The sequence below is a fragment of the Erpetoichthys calabaricus genome, chromosome 4 (genome assembly GCF_900747795.2).
Source record: "Erpetoichthys calabaricus chromosome 4, fErpCal1.3, whole genome shotgun sequence".
Lineage (NCBI taxonomy): Eukaryota > Metazoa > Chordata > Cladistia > Polypteriformes > Polypteridae > Erpetoichthys > Erpetoichthys calabaricus.
This window is the reverse complement of record NC_041397.2, coordinates 112231186-112249229: the sequence shown is the minus strand read 5'-3', so window position 1 is coordinate 112249229 and position 18044 is coordinate 112231186. Positions and strand designations below refer to the sequence as shown.

At 36.9% G+C, this 18044-nt stretch overlaps 1 protein-coding gene across 3 annotated transcripts in view; it reads left to right on the top strand.

The window, feature by feature from the left end:
* The window catches only part of rubcnl (rubicon like autophagy enhancer), a 96040-nt gene that overhangs the window by 49703 nt on the left and 28293 nt on the right, over positions 1-18044 (top strand). For all 3 annotated transcript variants that reach the window (XM_051927320.1, XM_028799687.2, XM_051927321.1), the window contains exons 3-5: positions 2369-2489; positions 4658-5344; positions 12625-12719. In XM_051927320.1, the coding sequence (XP_051783280.1) occupies positions 2369-2489; positions 4658-5344; positions 12625-12719 (903 nt within the window). The remainder of the gene's footprint in view (positions 1-2368; positions 2490-4657; positions 5345-12624; positions 12720-18044) is intronic.

Here is an 18044-nt window from a genome sequence, read left to right as displayed (position 1 = left end):
AGGGACATCGTGGTTCAGAAACAGTTTCATCCCAGGAACTATAAAGGCACTCAATCAGTCCATCAAGTGTTCCTTGAAACAGTCCTTGTAGAACTGTTTGTACTTGTTAGTACAATCACCTCACTGTAAACTTGTGATATAGTTATTGCACTACCTGAGCCACTTTATAAAGCACGTGTTTACATATGATGATGATATCATTTTTAAGATGAAATGCAGCAAAATATGTTTATTATATTATACAGATAAAACTTTAACTTCATTTAAATAATCTATATTGTTAATAATTAAACATATGAGGACATAGTGTTGCAGCTCTAGCAAGGAGCTGGTACTCTGTTCACGGATTGTTCTTGCCTCGTGCTGTATTCTTGCTGGGGCTGGCACGACACTGGAAGGATAGAATAATTAAACATGTAGTATGAAGATATTTCAATGTTCCTTAAAACTTTTGAAGAATCGGCATTCTAAGCTTACAGATGGCTTAACGTCTATTACAGAGCTGATTGTGTGGCGATTGGGTATTTGGAGAAAGAAAAGTAAGAACAGAAATTGGGGGTTAGTATGTTTGAAAGAGACAGTAATACTGCAATAAATTATTTCATTGAAGGTCGCACATGGTGCATTGAGTATCTTGCGTGAGGCATGAACAATGACTGTGCCACTGTGTTCCCATATTTAATAACATGCTATAACTCCTATCATCATGAAAATGATGTCAAGTATACATCTCAGTATTTTATATTTTAGAGCTGTAATGTTACGAATGTAATGGATTCTGTGTCTTGTCGGAGGAAGAGAGAGCCCATTTAAGAAGCACGTAGTGATTCACTCACATAGATCACATAGAAGATCAAATACAAAACAAAGCATTTAACATGCTACTTTGGTTACGATTTGAGAAACTAGTAAATTAAATGATTTTAAGATGAAGTTGATGATGTTCTACTTTAATGACAAAATAAACTAAGTGATTAAAGTGGAAATTTCGAGATTAAAGTTGACATTTCGTACTTTTTTCCCACTGTGTGCCTATTTTTTTTTTCTCTGTACCCTAAGAAGATTTCATATGACACTGAGACGGTGGGCTACGACTTGCCTTTTCACGGCGACTTTGATATCTGACAATCTCGGCACTGTGCGACTTTGTGAACTTGAGCTTTCGAGTTTCTCCGACGCTCTATGTCACTTGATCAACTTCCTTTTGTTGTTTATACCACTGTTTAAACCAACAATTAGTACGTTTTACCTTGCCTCCACTAGGTATTCGCTGCAATTCTTCTATTTCCACCTGTGCTTTTGCCATTGCCTTTTCACAGAACGTTGAGCTTAAGGGCTATTTATATTGATTTGCATTTATTCAAAGAGGCGTAATTCTGGGAGGAGTTGGGGTGGGGCAGCAGGTATGTGCATGTGCGTTACTTTTCACGCTGACCGGGATTTATGGAGTGGAAGAACATGGAAGTTGGCAAAGCACAGATTTATGCATCTGGATTTTTTTGTGCGTACAAACATTTCCGCTTTTGTTGTTACGCCATGTTTTAGTGTGAATTCTATGCACGCCGTTATGCATGAGGCCCCTGGAAACTACAGTATTGAAAGATCACGGAACCTATATTTTAACATCAATACAGGTGAAATTTAGCAGTCTCAGGAACATTGCATTTATTGGATTTACTGGCAGTCTTTGGATCAACATGCCTCTGTGAACATATATTCTTGTTCATGAAGAGCATGCTCAGCCCCTCTCACAAACGTTTGAGAACTGACCACTCTGAAGCATGTGTGGAATGTAAGGTGCCTAATTTTGGCTAATTTTACAACCCTAAGTAGCACATACTTGTATGGCTTTGCATAATGGAGGTATGTTCTTATAGTGTTTACATTCCTGTTTGTTATCTTATTAAGTCTCCATTTTAATATTTGCTGCCATTCCAATATTTTATAAATGAGGAAAAGGAAATATTATTGAAAGCACTATGATGAAATAGCAACTGTGCCTATAATTTTTAAACCTTATGGGATAATAAAACGACAAATATTTGTTAATTGCTGATGAACAACATTAGTGGGAGCTTGGTAATTTTAAAAGTGATTACAACAACCTGATTGTGAGAGAAAAATGTTTCTTAAATATGTTGTTGCTTTGCACTTTGCCTGTAAAATTACAGATGTATTGTATATATGTGGTGTCACAGTTTAATATTAACCCTAATGCTGATTTGGTATGACATACTGATTAACAAGAAAAATTAAAACTGGCATGTCATATCAAAAAGATTGTCAACCCCTGATCTGAAACATGCATATCACTTTATCTGTGAAGTGGACAGTTTCCATCTTTAGTGATAAACTTTAATTTTTTTAGATTGGCAGGTGCAACCATATTTTACCTGTTCCTCAGACTGGGTGTTCCAATGAATCCACTGGAATTTTCATAAAGAAAGCGTTCTGCATCAGTCATAATTCCCTCACTTCTGTTTTATCAGGTAAATGTGGAAAATTAACCCTAAAATGTATTATACGGTATTGGATCATTTACTGTGTGCAAAGTATTTGTTTTTTGCTTGCTCATTTTGTTTTTTTCACAAATAAGAAAATAAAGTTATTTCTAATCTGATTTATTAATAAATAAATAAATAATATTAAAACTAATTTTGTTGGTGCAGTATTAGAATACTGTATATAAAATTGTACAGTCAAAAAAATATTGAACAATTGCTTTAAGGCCAAATCAGTAAAGAAAATTTTAATGGTGGAAATTTGTAGCAGTGGTGTTCTTCATTGTTTAAGCTCTATAGTACAAGTTATAATAGCATTTGTAGAAAAGTATTACTTTTATTTCTCCCCTTGTGGTATTTCTTAAGAATGAAATGGTGAGGATAGGTTTTCCCTAAAAAGTAAAACTTCATTGTAAATCCATCAGAATATAAATTGATTAGTATAAATATTCTTAAAAATGAAATACTCATCATTAAATGATTTATGTCATTCAAAAAATGAAAGTCATGTTTAATTATCATTGGTACTGTGTTGAATGTAATATACAAGTCCTCTACTGGCAACAAAGAGTATTAGTACATTAAGATATGTGCATTTCGTTTTTCTTAAAATACATGAAAAAGTGGGACAACAAAGAAAGAACAAAATGTAATAAAAGAAAATGATATCACAGAAATAAAATTATTACCTCACCCTGGAGTCTGACTGAACAGACGAAGTCTGCATTGTCCTTTGTGGTCCCATGCGTGTTGACTGTACATGCACTAGATGAGAAAATATGGACTCATTCGAGTAGCAGTTGTGTCAGGTGATTTGGATCTAGATGCACTGCTACATACCTACATTAAAAGCACACAAAGACATCCAAATGTTCATGAATTAATGGTGAGAAATTGCCTGGATATTCTGATTGTTTTAAGGAGGTTGCCATTTTGAAAGACAGTTAGCATGAGTCAAATATACTATATCCAGAACTGGGTTGCACATCCTCAGAGTGCAACTGCATATGTAGCTGTCTGCATCCCTCCAGTTTTGGAGTGTAAATGGGACCAGAGCCTTTCTATTGTAAAAATCTATATATAAATAAAATTAAACGGACTAGCCATTTGAACTTGTTTTCCATAGCAGTTACATACAGTAAATGGAAGAAATTTAAACTCCATCTAAGCCACTTGAACAGTATTACCTTAGGCTTTTTCTACATCTGCTTTTTAACTTCTGCCAGCATCATGCTATGGTTTATCACAACTCCAAACCATCTCCATCCCCATAAAAAGAACTTACTAACCTTGTTCTCAGATATATTTTGTATTAAGGACCTCAGCGTTAATAAACAGGTACAGTAGAGAAAATGAATCACTTGGTAATAATCATTTTATAAGAAATGAATTCTGCTTTGCAGACAATGGTAATGGGATAGAATGGCATTTCTCAAAGCCTGAATCGGATAAGTAGATTATAGAATGAATAGAAACATTTAAGTTAAGATAAATAAAACAAATGAGGTAAAATACTAGTATAAGCTAAATGTTCCTGCAGCAAAGTATGGTTTTTATCATATAGTCATCTCTCAAATAACTGTAATGAATTTATTGTTACTGTGTTAGGTGTAGGCAGTGTACTGGTGTGTATAAGTTAACTTTGTAATGTTTGGTAATCATGTCAAGTTATAGCTTTATTATTTTAAATTGAAATATTGTTCCTTGGGTGAATTGGTTGGGTGTTTAGTTTGAAGGTTAGGTTTTCATGCACATTGGCTTTATTTACAAAGTAAATTAAGTCAGTACCAAGCCTTATAAATATAAATGGGTATACTTTACCTCTTAAAAATGTACCTTTAATATATATCATTAACGTTGCCTGAAACAGATTTCTGGTCTATACATAAAAAGATGAAGATATTAATACATTTTAGAATCTGTCAAAGTTTTCTAAATAGAGAAAGAGAAGTCAATTACAAGACTAAGGCAAATGCTTCAACATATGCTTCTACAATAATGCCAGTTAAGGGGGAATAGCACAAGAAACGTTGAATGAGAATTGATTTTTTTTATGTAGTCTGGTTTCTGCTTGATATCATATGAAATGATAGATATCTACATCTTCAAACAACCAACAATGCTAAAAAGCTTTATTGTTTTCTTTGGCTTTTTAGGTGAATACTCAAAGCCAGCTGTGATTGGACACTGTGCATGCTTAGGGAGGGATTCAGTCAGCCCAGCAGTAATAAGAGAGATACTGATGTCAGTCTTAGAAACATCACGTGAAGTGAAAGACCTCCCCATAACAGAGAAGGCTGTCTCCCAAAATGTTCCTATCTTGAGCAGACGTTCCAGTCTTAATGAAGAGGAAATTATTGGAGAAAACTATAGCGGGAATGATGATGGCTACAGTGAAAACAGCTACACTTCTATTTTAAAAGATTTAGTGAATTTTGATAGAATTGATCATTTTGATTTGGATGTGGATTTTAATTTTTTTCCTCTACCAAGAAGCAGTCCTGTTATTTCTCAGAAAAGTCGTCCGTCTTCTATAAGTCAATCAACTTTAAATGAGAGGTCCACTTCTCATGAAAATTCCTCCAATAGTAAGAAACCAGACTGCCCAAGTCTGAAATCAACAAATAGTTGCACACCTGATGATATCTCACAAGATGCACCAAAAAATACTTCATTTTCAGGAATTAAACAAAGAAGCAACATTTTAACTGCTAATTTCAGCAGGCTGTTCCCTGTTGGGCTCCATATACCGTTGAGAAACTCTGGTTTCATGGAAGGAGTTTGGGGAAACTTACAAGAAGGACTAAAGTCTCGTTCCCATTCTGAATCCAGCTTCAATAATGGTATGTTTTGAGAATGTATTACAATATTATGTAATTCTAAACTTCTTTTCTATAATGTATTTTATAATAAATGTTTGTAGTATTATTGTATTTCATGAGCTAGTATATATGTAAGTGTCTGTTACTCACAGTAGATTTCTATGGAGTTCTCCTGTAGTGATTCAGAATCAGAATCAATTTTATTTGCCAGTACTTTATATACAGGAATTTGACTTGGTAGACATGGAGCTGCTTATGACAGAACACAACATCACATACAAATAACATAAGTTAAAAAGAAAAACTTCATACAAGTTTACAGAATAGTACAGTTATAAAGGGAATATGCAAATGATGATGTGTGAGTGAAAGTGTGAGTGTGTAGTGTGTATGCACATACACAAACATACATGACCATATACTACACACACACACACACACACACATTCATACAGTATGTGACAGAATGCATGAATATACAAAGAAGTCAGACTAGGTTTGAGAGGGCTCTGGGAAAGAAACTATTGAGGTGTCTGTTTGTTTTAGTTTTAATTGACCTGTGTGGTAATGGTGACCGTCACCCCCCAGGTGACCCAAAACCTCTATGAGAATACAGGATGCAGGAAATTTAAATCATATACCATTTATTCTCTGTGAAGAGGGAGCACTCCTATCACAGAATGCTGTAGCTTAACATACACAGCATTCTGTAACAAGATGCACACCCTTTTTTGCTAGTTGAGGTCTTTTTATACACAAGTAAAAGTTACAAAATTAGATTACTTATATTATACAAAGTTTCTTATCATCATTGGCTGCTTCCAGTTACTAACCGGACACAGGGCAAAATGAACTAAGCTAAATTATAAGTAAGCACGGTGTGAAACCTGGGGAGCATACAGCCCCCTTAACTCCGACACAGACAGGCAGACACAATTATTGTCCAGCACACACATTTTATTTTAAGTGAGGCAGCACTTTCCCATCGCGTCCCACTACAGAGCACAGTACGCAAGTACAATTAACAGTCCTTTCTTCTCTCTCTCTCCGTCTGCCACCTCTACTCCTCTCCAAGCAAGCTTTGTCTTCTTCCTCCTGACTCTGGTTCCTCTAATGGAATGAGGCATCCCCTTTTATAGGGCACCTGGAAGTGCTCCAGGTGTTCCCAAATATTCTTCCGGCAGCACTTCCGGGTGTGGCGGAAGTGCTGCAACCCAGGGTTCAGAAACTGTTCTAGCACCTCCTGGCAGTGGCCACGGGCCCCAGCAGGGTTGAGCTTCTAAGCTCTAAACCCGTGGCCCTGCTTTGAGCCAGGGGAGTTGCCCTCTCGTGTTCTGGGGAAGGTATTGCCCTGAAAATGCCCTCCCCCCGGTCCTTCCATCACAAGGGCCCTGGCCATCCGCCACATCAGTCAGCAAAAACACATACAGTTGTCCTAAAGACAGATCAGTAATTGTCCAGCACCGCATTTTCAGCTGCTTTCTTGATCAGTACAGAAGCTGATTGCAGCCTCCTTTCTCATTCAGTGAATAAAACATCAGGACTGATTAATTACCACACCTGAAGCATTTACCAGAGGGGAGTTAATGGAATGAATGATAAGCAGGGTGAGATGAGTCTGTGGTGATCCTTTGACATAGTTAGTGACACGATATGTATACAGGTCTGCAACAGATGGAAGGGTACAGCCAATTATTTTCTCAGCAGACCTCACAACACGCTATAATTTATTTTTGGAGTGTGCCATTGCAGAACCAAACCAGACAACAATGGAGAATGTGATTACACTCTCAATTATGGCTTTGTAAAACTGAACTAGAATTGGCTGGGAAATATTTAATTTCTTTAGTTGGCCTAAGAAGTACAATCACTGCTGTGCTTTTTTAGAGATGTAGGCAGTGTTATGGTCCCAGCTGAGAGTGTTTGTGATGGTTGTGACAGAAAATTTGAAGGATTCCACCATATTGACTACAGAATCATTCATTTCTAGGGGGAGAGGTTGTACTGCTGTTTGCAAAAAATCAATGACCATTTCCACTATTTTGGAGGTATTATTGGATGTACACCAAGACACAAGACAAGACACCTCTTTGCTATAATGTGTTTTGTTGCCATTAGTAATTAGACCAATAATATTGGTGTCATCAGCAAACGTAATGATTTTAACCTGAAGGATCAGTGGATCTAAAGTCATGTGAATAAAGGAATACAAGGAATAAAGTAAGGGGGAAAGTTATAGTGTTGAGGAGCAACTGTGCTAATATGGAGTCAGTCAAAGAGGTGGGAGCCCACACGAATATATTGTTTCCAGTTTGTTCATTTAAGTCTGTAGAAGTTAACAACAGTTCAGGGACAATGGTGTTAAAAGCTGAACTGAAGTCAACAAACAGTATTCTGGCATATGTTCCTTTACTATCCAGGTGCTCCAGCACAAAGTGAAGTGGGTCAAGAACAGTAGCAGTAACAGATGGGTTAGAACAAGTCATTCAAATATTTTCGTTAGAACTGAAGTAAGAGCAATTGGTCTGTAATCAGTGGGAACAGAAACTATAATAGAAGATTTAAAGCAATCAGGTTCAGTACACTGTGCAAGAGACAGGTTAAAGGTGTTTATGAAGAGGGAATCGAGCTTTGTCAGGGAAGGATAAATCTGAGTAAGCATTGGGAGATGTCTTTTTGTAATTAGTAAAAGACTGAAGGCTTCTCCATAGAAGAGGAGCTATTGTTTGCCAAGAATTGAAGCTCCAGTTTATTTTTGTTTCCATTTATCATATCTGATTGCATTGTTTAGCCTATTCCTGGCCAGTCTGTATGCATCCTTATCACCAGCTTTATGTGCTTTTTCTTTCATCTGATGAGATTCCTTAGTTCTTTGGTGAACTTTCCATTGTTATAAATCACAATTTATTTGCTGGGAATGTAAACCTCTTCACAGAAGCTGATAAAAAAAGTAACCGTGTCAGTCAACTCCTGAATGTTTTCACAAGTATTTTTGAAAATGTCCTGATCTGTACAGTCTAGACAATCTTGTAATGATTCAAGTAACACATCAGTCCATGAATGAATAAATTACTTTACTGGTTTAGCTAATTTTAGCTTTTGTTTACAAGTGGGTAGCAACTGTAGCATAACAGAGTCAGAATGGTTAGAATGGTCAGAATTACCCAGCGGCGTGGGAGGTACACCCCAGTATGTTTCCTTTATAGCAGTAGCAGTGATCCAAAGTCTTCCTGTCCTTGGTGGAGCATTTTACAAGCTGTTTGTATCTGGGAAGCTCGATGGTTAGTTTTGCATTATTAAAGTCACCCATCACTATAATCAGGGAGTTTGCATGACTGTTCTCTAAAGTAGTTATGCTGGGCTTCATTCACATTCACGTCAAGCAGGCTGTAAACTCCAATGAGAATTATTGAAGAAAATTCTCGAGGTGAATAGAATAGAATGTCTTGCATTTTCACAGAAGTCATACCTTTCTTTTTATTTTGTGCTACAATCAAAAAAATCTATCCATCCCTTACTGAACCTGCTAAATGTATTTAAGGATCACAGAGGCTATTTTGATAAGATCTGACACAGATAAACCTGAATATCTGGAGGAAAACATGTGGAGACTGGAGGAGAAACTGCTGTCTCTACACAGAAGACTCCTGTGCCAGGATTAAACCCCAGGCAGTGCTAACAACCAGCTGTTGTGCCACTGCAATTGGAAATACCATTTTTAGCTTATAGCCATTCTTGGTATATAATGAAAATTACTACCAAACCAATATCTGATGACTTGTATAAATCCATTTTCACACAGTTATTTTGGAAGTTTTGGTTGTATATATTTGACAGTTATTTTTAAATTTTTGATGCATGTAATTCATTTGACACATTTATATCAAGTATTAGTTCTTGGAGTAGATGAAGATCCAAAAGCTACACAGTTGGATACAGGAGCCATTCAGCCATTTACTGAACCTGCACTTTCAATTGAAGAGCCAGAACATGACAAGAACCAACTCTGGCTAGGGCATTGGTCATTTGCAGGGTACTGTCTCACACACACACCACAACTACACTTAGTCTCAGTGAGTCAGTTTATGCATTTTCATTGGTTTTATGTACAGGTTAAGTATCAATAATCCGAAATTCCAAAATCAAAAATGCTTTAAAATTTGAACAACCAAAATGTTCCCTCTCATTTTTTACTGACGATCAGATGTGAACAGCACATGAGCTGGTCACTTATATTTACAACTGATTTCTTCAATCGTCTTTGAATTTCAAGTGGTGTAAAGCACCACTACACTTGCAACAGGGGTCCCCAACGAACTATCAAGTTCCACCAAGCACCACTACTCAAACGACGAGTGGGTCCCCTGTGAAGTATACAGAATCAAGAAGCAGCATGACATTAATGATGATTTGGGGGTGGGGGGTCCAGTGAAGATTCAGGGGCCATAGTTGCATTAACGAAAGGGTGGAAGGCTAAATAACTGCTGCACAGGAGCAGAAATGCATAGCAGTTCAAAAGTGGTGCCAATTTGTTATCAACTATCATCACCTCTAGATCTATGTGCATTACTCACTGTGTTTTTTGCTTATTCTCTGTGTGCAGTAACCTTTTATTTAAAACACAGTATCATAGGTGGAGACTAAATCACTGCTGTTTGTTTGTTGCTGTTGTTTAACAGCTCATACAGGTATTCTGCTGATACTGCTGTTCACAAACTTTACTTAAAATACTGTATAAAATTACCTTCAGGCTATGTGTATAAGGTGTTTATGAAACATAAATAAATGTTGTGTTTAGATATGGGTCTTTTCACCAAGCTATCTCATTATGTATATGCAGATATTACAAAATCGCAAAATATTGAAAATCCTAAATACTTTTGGGCCCAGATATTTCAAAGAACATGTAGTGCTTTTCAAATTTAAATACAGTAGCAATTGAAAAAAACAAAATTCAGGCATCAGCCATGCTTTAAGTTTGAATAACATAAGAATTAGCATTGAGTGTTGTTCTGTGTGTGCATGTTCACCTCTTTCTGCATGAGTTCTACTGCATATACTCTAATTTTTATATCTGATAGCAAGTAAACGACAAAAAAACACTTTGGACATTAAGTCAGGTTTGCCACAAGGTAATCACATGCCCACAGTCATTTATATCATACTAATTTAGAAGTGCCAGTTAACCTAATTGCACGCCTTTGATATGAGTGAGAAAACCAGAAAACCCAGAGAAAACTCATACAGTGAGTTTACAGGCTGACTATAATGCCAATCTAAAAAAAAAAAATTTAAAGCTTAACACTCACATAGCCACTTAATCCAATTCACAGAGCAGAGCCTTGCCTACAACTGTTGGACACACGGTAGGAAATAATCACAGAAAGGGTGCAAGTCAATTGCAGGATACTCACTCGCACAAATTTGTAAAGGCCAGTTAACCTAACATTTTTGTGTGTAAGAATGGTAAAGGAAAACTGAACTACCTGGAGGAAAACTCTTACACCGCACAGGGCGAGAACATACAAACTCTATACAGACATTATACAAGAGGAGAGTGCAAACTTAACAGACCAGATCTGTAAGACAGCAATGCTACCACCTCCGCTGCTGTGCTGCCCCTCTTTATCTTCAAACTTATAAAAATTGAAATACTGTATATTTCCCAAGCTGAAACAATTCACTTGGTGGAGTGTTATTGTAAATGTATCTTTTTGTTGTCTTGTATGAAATCTATTCCAAATCTATACTGAAGTTAGCAATGCTGTGCAAAGGTGTCAAACATATTTTAAAAATATTATAAGCAATAATAAATTATGTGGGGGCTCACATATTTTGACATCATTAGTGCCTTTATTTGCTAATTATTACTACACAGTACTATAAATATACTGTATTTCTTCTGTAGATATAATAATTAAGCCCAAATTGAAATAATTGAAAATTAGTATGTATGTAGTTCTTGGTAATTTTCATTGTGCTCACTTACATTTTTTAGTATTATATTTTCTTTATGTGAGTTTTTAAAAACATATATTTTAAATATTTGACCAAAAATCATAACTTAGCAAATGTAGACCATGTTTCACTAAACAAACAAACAAAAACCTATTTGATTTGTTCAAAGCAGATCTTCAAATAAATAATTAGATAATGCATGTGTTTTTAATACAAAAACCATCAATGATGGTGACTGCTATGCTCTCTGAAGATGAAGGTTTACTTTTCAGTTTGTTATTGTTATCTATGAAGAAGGGGCCTGAGTTGCCTCGAAAGCTTGCATATTGTAATCTTTCTAGTTAGCCAATAAAAGGTGTCATTTTGCTTGGCTTTTCTCTTTTTCAAGAAGCTGAAAGTTTTGTCATTTCAGGTTACTGAGTTAAAAAATAAACCAATCAATTGTTCATGGCCTTGCCACATCTTAAGTCTAATTTATTGTAGACATAGAGACTCCGACTTTAAAAGGAAAACATGTTTGCTCTTAATGATAAGAATCTCATTAATACAGGCACAATTCTGTCGGTGCTAAATACCTAATCTCATGTTTTGCTTTCATCTCAGATGTCTACTTCTTTCATACTTTGTGTCCTTCTGTTTGTTCTCTTTCCTATCAACCTTACCCCCCTCCATTCAGTTATTTGGACACCTTTTTTTGAAAGATCCTTTATTTAGTATGGTGATTTATACTATAACATACAGTATGACAGAATCAGTTCCAAAGCATGGTTGCAGTAATACTGTATTTGTAGTCAGAGTATATTACCACCTCCACCTCTGAGTCTCGTCATGTTTTTTTAAGATCTAGTGCCTAGGCCAGAAACAAATCCAACAGTCATATGCTGATATGGTTTAGGGAATATCTAAATTTATTTAATCCTTGACATTTATGCAAATGTGTGCCCTTGTTTGCAAAAAAGGCTCTTACACTCCTAAATTAAGGACAAAGATTTTTAAGTCGCTCAGTGATCACACCAGTGTAGTTTGGTTGCACAAGATAGGCTACTGGACCCTTCTCTCATCCATGTATAGTGCAAAAGCCAACAATATTTTTGGAAACAAGCCATTTATTTGAAATCTACCTGGCCTTAACTATTAATCTATATGTCTCATTTTTGTGAAGCATCTTCCTCTTATTTGTTAGAAACTTTCTTTCTTACTTCTTAACATACCCACGGGTTAGCATCCTAAAATGAAGTTCTTATTTACCACCATACTGACATATTAGTCTGAAAAAATATTTGTGTGATACCACCCTTATCTGGTCATTTACTTCTAAAAATTGTTTCCTTCTCTCTTTGCAGTAGTTCCTGTGTCTAATGCTGAAGTGGACAAAGAATCTGTCATTTCTGAAGGATACATACAAGAGGCTTTAAAAGCTAGTGCAGATCTTGATAAGGTGAGCTGAATGTAACTATACAAGTATTTAGTATAATGAAAGATTGAAAAAATAAACAATAGTTCCACTGAAAAATATATAAATAACTGGATAAAGAATGATTTCACCAAAGATAATACCTGAAGAAGATTCAACAGCATAAACAATCTTTGCACCTTTATTTTTACTGCTCTGGGTGGACATAACTTTTTTTTTTAATTTGAAAAATGCATACTAACACGCAAACTGCTTAATTTATTATTTATACAATATATACTAGTGGGTGGCCCTGTGGTGCAGTTGTTAGACCTGCTGCTTTTCTGATCCAGAATGCTAGGTGGAAATTGAAGCTCATGTACTGTCTGTATACATTTCAGTGAGTTTTCATGATCTCCCAGTGTCTGGATACATTTTCTCCAGGTTCTTTGGCATTTTTTCAACATATGAAAGACACATGTGTTAGCTTACTTTGTGAAAATTAATTGGCTCAATGTGGGTTTGTTTCTGACTGTGCTGTAATGGATCGGAAGCCCAACCAAAATTGGTGTCTGTATTGAATGAGTGGGTGGACTGAAGTATACAGACAACTTAAGGATTTAATTACATACATGTAAACTGATTATTTTGTTTTTAATATATAATCTTTGCTATGTATTTTCAGTATCTCTTACTTTGAGATTATATATCTTTGCTATTTTCAACTTCTGCAGTATTGCTTTAGACACTTTGTATCTCTGCTTATCAACCTCCACCAGCATAGTGCTTTACTTTATCATATGCATAACTCAAAAGCATCTTTTTAGTTGAATGCATAGATTATCTTTGAAAGCAATCTATTTCATATTGTTATGAGTGGTCTTACAGTCTTCCGTCTATTAGTCTGTTGTCATACTGGTGTGCTTTAATAATATACAGTGCCCTCCATAATGTTTGGGACAAATACACATTTGTCCTTGATTTACCCCTCTGCTGCACAGTTTAAAATTATAAATCAAACAGTTCAGATGTGATTAAAGTGTACATTGCAGACTTTAATTTAAGGGTATTTGTGTTTACATTTTGGTCATACTATGTACAAATGAGATCAGTTTTTTTACATGGTCCCCTTATTTCAGGGCACCATAATGTTTGGGACAAGTGGGGTCACAGATGTTTGTGATTCCTCAGGTGTGTTTCATTGCTTCATTAGTGCAGGCATAAGATACCTCAGCTTGCTTTTGCCCTTTGGAGTCTGTAGTGTCCATTGTTCAACGTGAGGGCAAAAGCTGTGCCAATGAAAGTCAAAGAAGCCATTATGAGGCTGAGAAACAAGAATAAAACCATTAGAGACATCGGTCAAACCTTAGGATGACCTAATCAACTGTCTGTGATATCATTAAGAAGTAATTAACATAATTCTGGAGAAAATGCAGACAGCCTTGGTGTCACAATCACTCCTAATCCATTAACAGCTGTGTTTGTTGTACTCCCAGATGGGCTTAAAGTGGAGAAGGAAAAACAAACTGTAATTGCCTTTGCCTCACTATTAGCATGTAGACTTCTCTTGTTCAAATGGAAGAATTCTAGCCCTTTTAAGTCAGTGGGTAACTAATGTTATATACTATTTGAAATTGGAAACAATCTAATTCTCACTTAGAGGATCTATTCACAGCTGTTCTAAAACCTGGCAGGATCTAATCAATAACATTTTAGAATAAGCATTTATATTGGGGAGTAGGACTCTTTTCACTCTTTACTACTCTCAAAGTTTTACTCTGGCTGTTGGCCTTCCTCTTTTTCTCATGTGTGGGGGTTGAGTTGAATTTAGTTTTGTTAAGTTCGTCTTGATTGTTTGGAATGTTACATGCTTTTAATAAATTCAATAAAAGATAAAAAAATGAAGAAGGAACGCACTAGTGAGCTCAGTAATCAAAGAGACTGGGAGGCAAAAGATGATAGAAGAATAAGGCTGATGATAGAAGAATCCTCATTATGGTAAAGAAAAAGCTCCAAACACCTGTCTGAACAGCTTTCAAGTGGTAGATGTTGATGTTGATGTGTCATAGTTGAGTATCTACAGAAGACTTCATGAACAGAAATACAGAGACAACACTGCAAGATGCAAGCCACTAGTTTGCCACAAAAACAGGATGGCCAAATAGAGTTTGTGAAAAAGTAACTTAAAAGAGCCTGCAGAATTCGGGAAAAAGGTCTTGTGGACAGATGAGACAAAAATGAATCTGTGTCAGAGTGATGGTAAGAGCATAGTGTGGAGACGAAAAGGAACTGCCCAAGATCCAAAGCATTCCACCTTATCTTTTAAACATGGTGGTGGCGTTGTTATGACTTGGGCATGTATGACTGCCACAGATACTGGCACACATATCTTCATTGCTGATGCTGATTTTAACTTTCCAAACTTTGATTGTGATGCCCCTATCGGACCTACAAAAGAGGAAACTGAAACGGTACTGTTGGAAAATGTTTCAAGCCCAACATGTGGTAATGCCTGTTTAGATCTCATCTTATAAAACAACTAGCTGAAATACCCAGTGTTGCCCAAGAGGAAAATGAAAGTGTTTTTTTTAATTGTTTGAGAAAAATATAATTAAAAAAAAAACACAACTTTAAAAATAAAACTAAATTAACAAACAATGAAGACAATGTGCTTGTCTTGCGGTCTTGTATGTATGTTATCCTCCAGTTGATGCTTGGAACTGGCCAACTCTATTTAATTTCAAAAGCAACAGGGGTACGGTGGTGCTCAAAAACACAGAATGCTGGCAGTCACCTCCAGTTCGCTCTCTGGTGGTCGTTCCAAGTGTCAACTGGATGATAACATGCATACAAGACCGCAAGATTTCCCCCCACCCTACCCAGAAGGGGGTGGGTTGGGGTTGATTTCACCCTACAGTATTTTTAATCGACCAATAAGAAACATGTTGTACCAAGTTTCATGAAAATCACTCCAGCTGTTCGGGAAAGTGATACTGGAACATACATACATACACACATACATTGACTTCTATATTATACAGGGCGGCTCGGTGGTGCAGTGGTAGCGCTGCTGCCTCGCAGTTAGGAGACCTGGGTTCGCTTCCCGGGTCCTCCCTGTGTGGAGTTTGCATGTTCTCCCTGTGTCTGCATGGGTTTCCTCCGGGTACTCTGGTTTCCTCCCACAGTCCAAAGACATGCAGGTTAGGTGGATTGGTGATTCTAAATTGGCCCTAGTGTGTGCTTGGTGTGTGGGTGTGTTTGTTTGTGTCCTGCGGTAGGTTGGCACCCTTCCCAGGATTGGTTCCTGCCTTGTGCCCTGTGTTGGCTGGGATTGGCTCCAGCAGACCCCCGTGACCCTGTGTTTGGATTCAGCGGGTTGGAAAATGGATGGATGGATGGATGTATTATATATGTGTATAGATAAAGATAGTGTAATAAAACAAAATTTATCAATACTTCAAGCAACAGTAATCACAACATGGTTAAATTTGAGATTGCCTTTGAAATCACACAAATTTAAAATTTGCTGAAGGCAGACTTAATAGGGACAAGGAAGTATCTAGAAAACACAAATGGAAAAGTAAACACTAGGTTATCATAAATGATAGGTAGTGTCACTTCTTTGACTTCTGATCCAGATCAAAAATAAGTATATTCCAAAACAAGTAATGCAAAAAGACTAAAATATGTCTGAAATGGATAGATAAGGACATTATTAAAAAGATAAAACTGAAACAACTACTGTAAAAGAAAATGTAAAAAATCCAAATACAGTAGAGTCTCGCTTATCCAACTTTCGCTTATCCAACATTCTGTATTATCCGACATCCCACCGCAAAAAAAAACCAAAAAAAACCGCATCAATCGGCAACAAGAACTGCAAGTTGCGAGCGTGAGTGTAGTCTATTTTTTGTTGCTAAGTTCATTTTTTCAGTTAAATTTTTCTGTTGTTTTGTTGTAAAACATGATTACAGTGGATTATGTGGCTGGCCCTCTCTGGCGTGCATGTCTCTCGCGCACGTGCGTGTGTGTGTGTGTGCGTGCATCTCTCTCACACGTGCATGCGTGTGTGTGTGTGTGTGTGTGTGTGTGTGTGCGTGCATGCATGCGTCTCTCTCTCTCTCGCGTGTGCGTGCGTCTCTCTCTCTCTCGCATGTGCGTGTGTGTGTGCGTGTGTCTCTCTCTCGCGCGTGTGTGCGTGCATGCATCTCTCTCGCGCGTGTGTGTGTGTGCGTGCGTGCGTGCGTCTCTCTCACGCGTGTGTGTGCGTGTGTCTGTCTCGCGCATGTGTGTGTCTCTCTTTCTCTCGCGCGTGCATGTGTGTGCGTGCGTGTGTGTGTGTGTGTGTGTGTCTCTCGCACGTGTGCATGTGTCTCTCTCGCGTGTGTCTCTCTTGCGCGTGCATGTGTCTGTCTGTGTCTCTCTCGTGCTCTCTCTCTAACGCTGCACAGGGAATGCACAGGTAGAGACTGAACACGTGCGGAAATCATTGGCACGCACAAACCGAAAGGGAAACTGGCTTGTTCCTATACCGAGTGTGTGGTCGTGCACAGAGGCAAAAGTTTGGCAAACTTTTTGGTCATAACCCGATTTGTATGTGTTCAGAGATGTTCGTGAACTGAGGTTCCACTGTATTAGGCTCGTAATGTGTAAAATTATAACATAGTTTGACGTTTAATAGGCTTTTTCTTAACACCTCCCATTATCCGACATTTTCACTTATCCGACGTTCTACCAGCCCATTTATGTCGGATAAGCGAGACTCTACTGTAATTCTAAATCAGAAGAATACTGGACACTACAGGAAGAGATCAAAAAGCATTTGAAATGTCAAAAGAGAAACCAAAACAACAAATTACTACTGAAGCCAAAAGAAAAGATAACGCAATTACTAGTCTAATAAAAAGATGGTAAAAGAGAATTCAAGAAAGGACAACAAAGGAGAAATAATTGAAAATAGCATATGAACTAAATAAGTATTTCATCCTGGTATTGTGAAAGAAGAAGCTCTGAGTTCATGGATTTTAAAATTGTTTTAGATGTGCTTTAAGTCCTCAATATGTTGAAGACTAATAAAACCCCAGGACCTGACTGAATTTTACCAATTGTACTCAAATACATTAAAGATGTCATCTACAAACCCTTATTACGCATATTTGAGCAGTTATTTGAGAAAAGAGAAGTACCTGAGGACTGGAAAGTTGCAAATGTGACTCTAACCCTCAAAAACGGAGACAAAATGGAACTTAGTAATTATAGACCAATTTTACTTCCGTGTCATGCAAAATTAAGAAAACCATAATAAGAAATACATTAGAAAATTATGAAAAAAACATACTAAATAACAGCCAGCATGGGTTTATGAGAGGA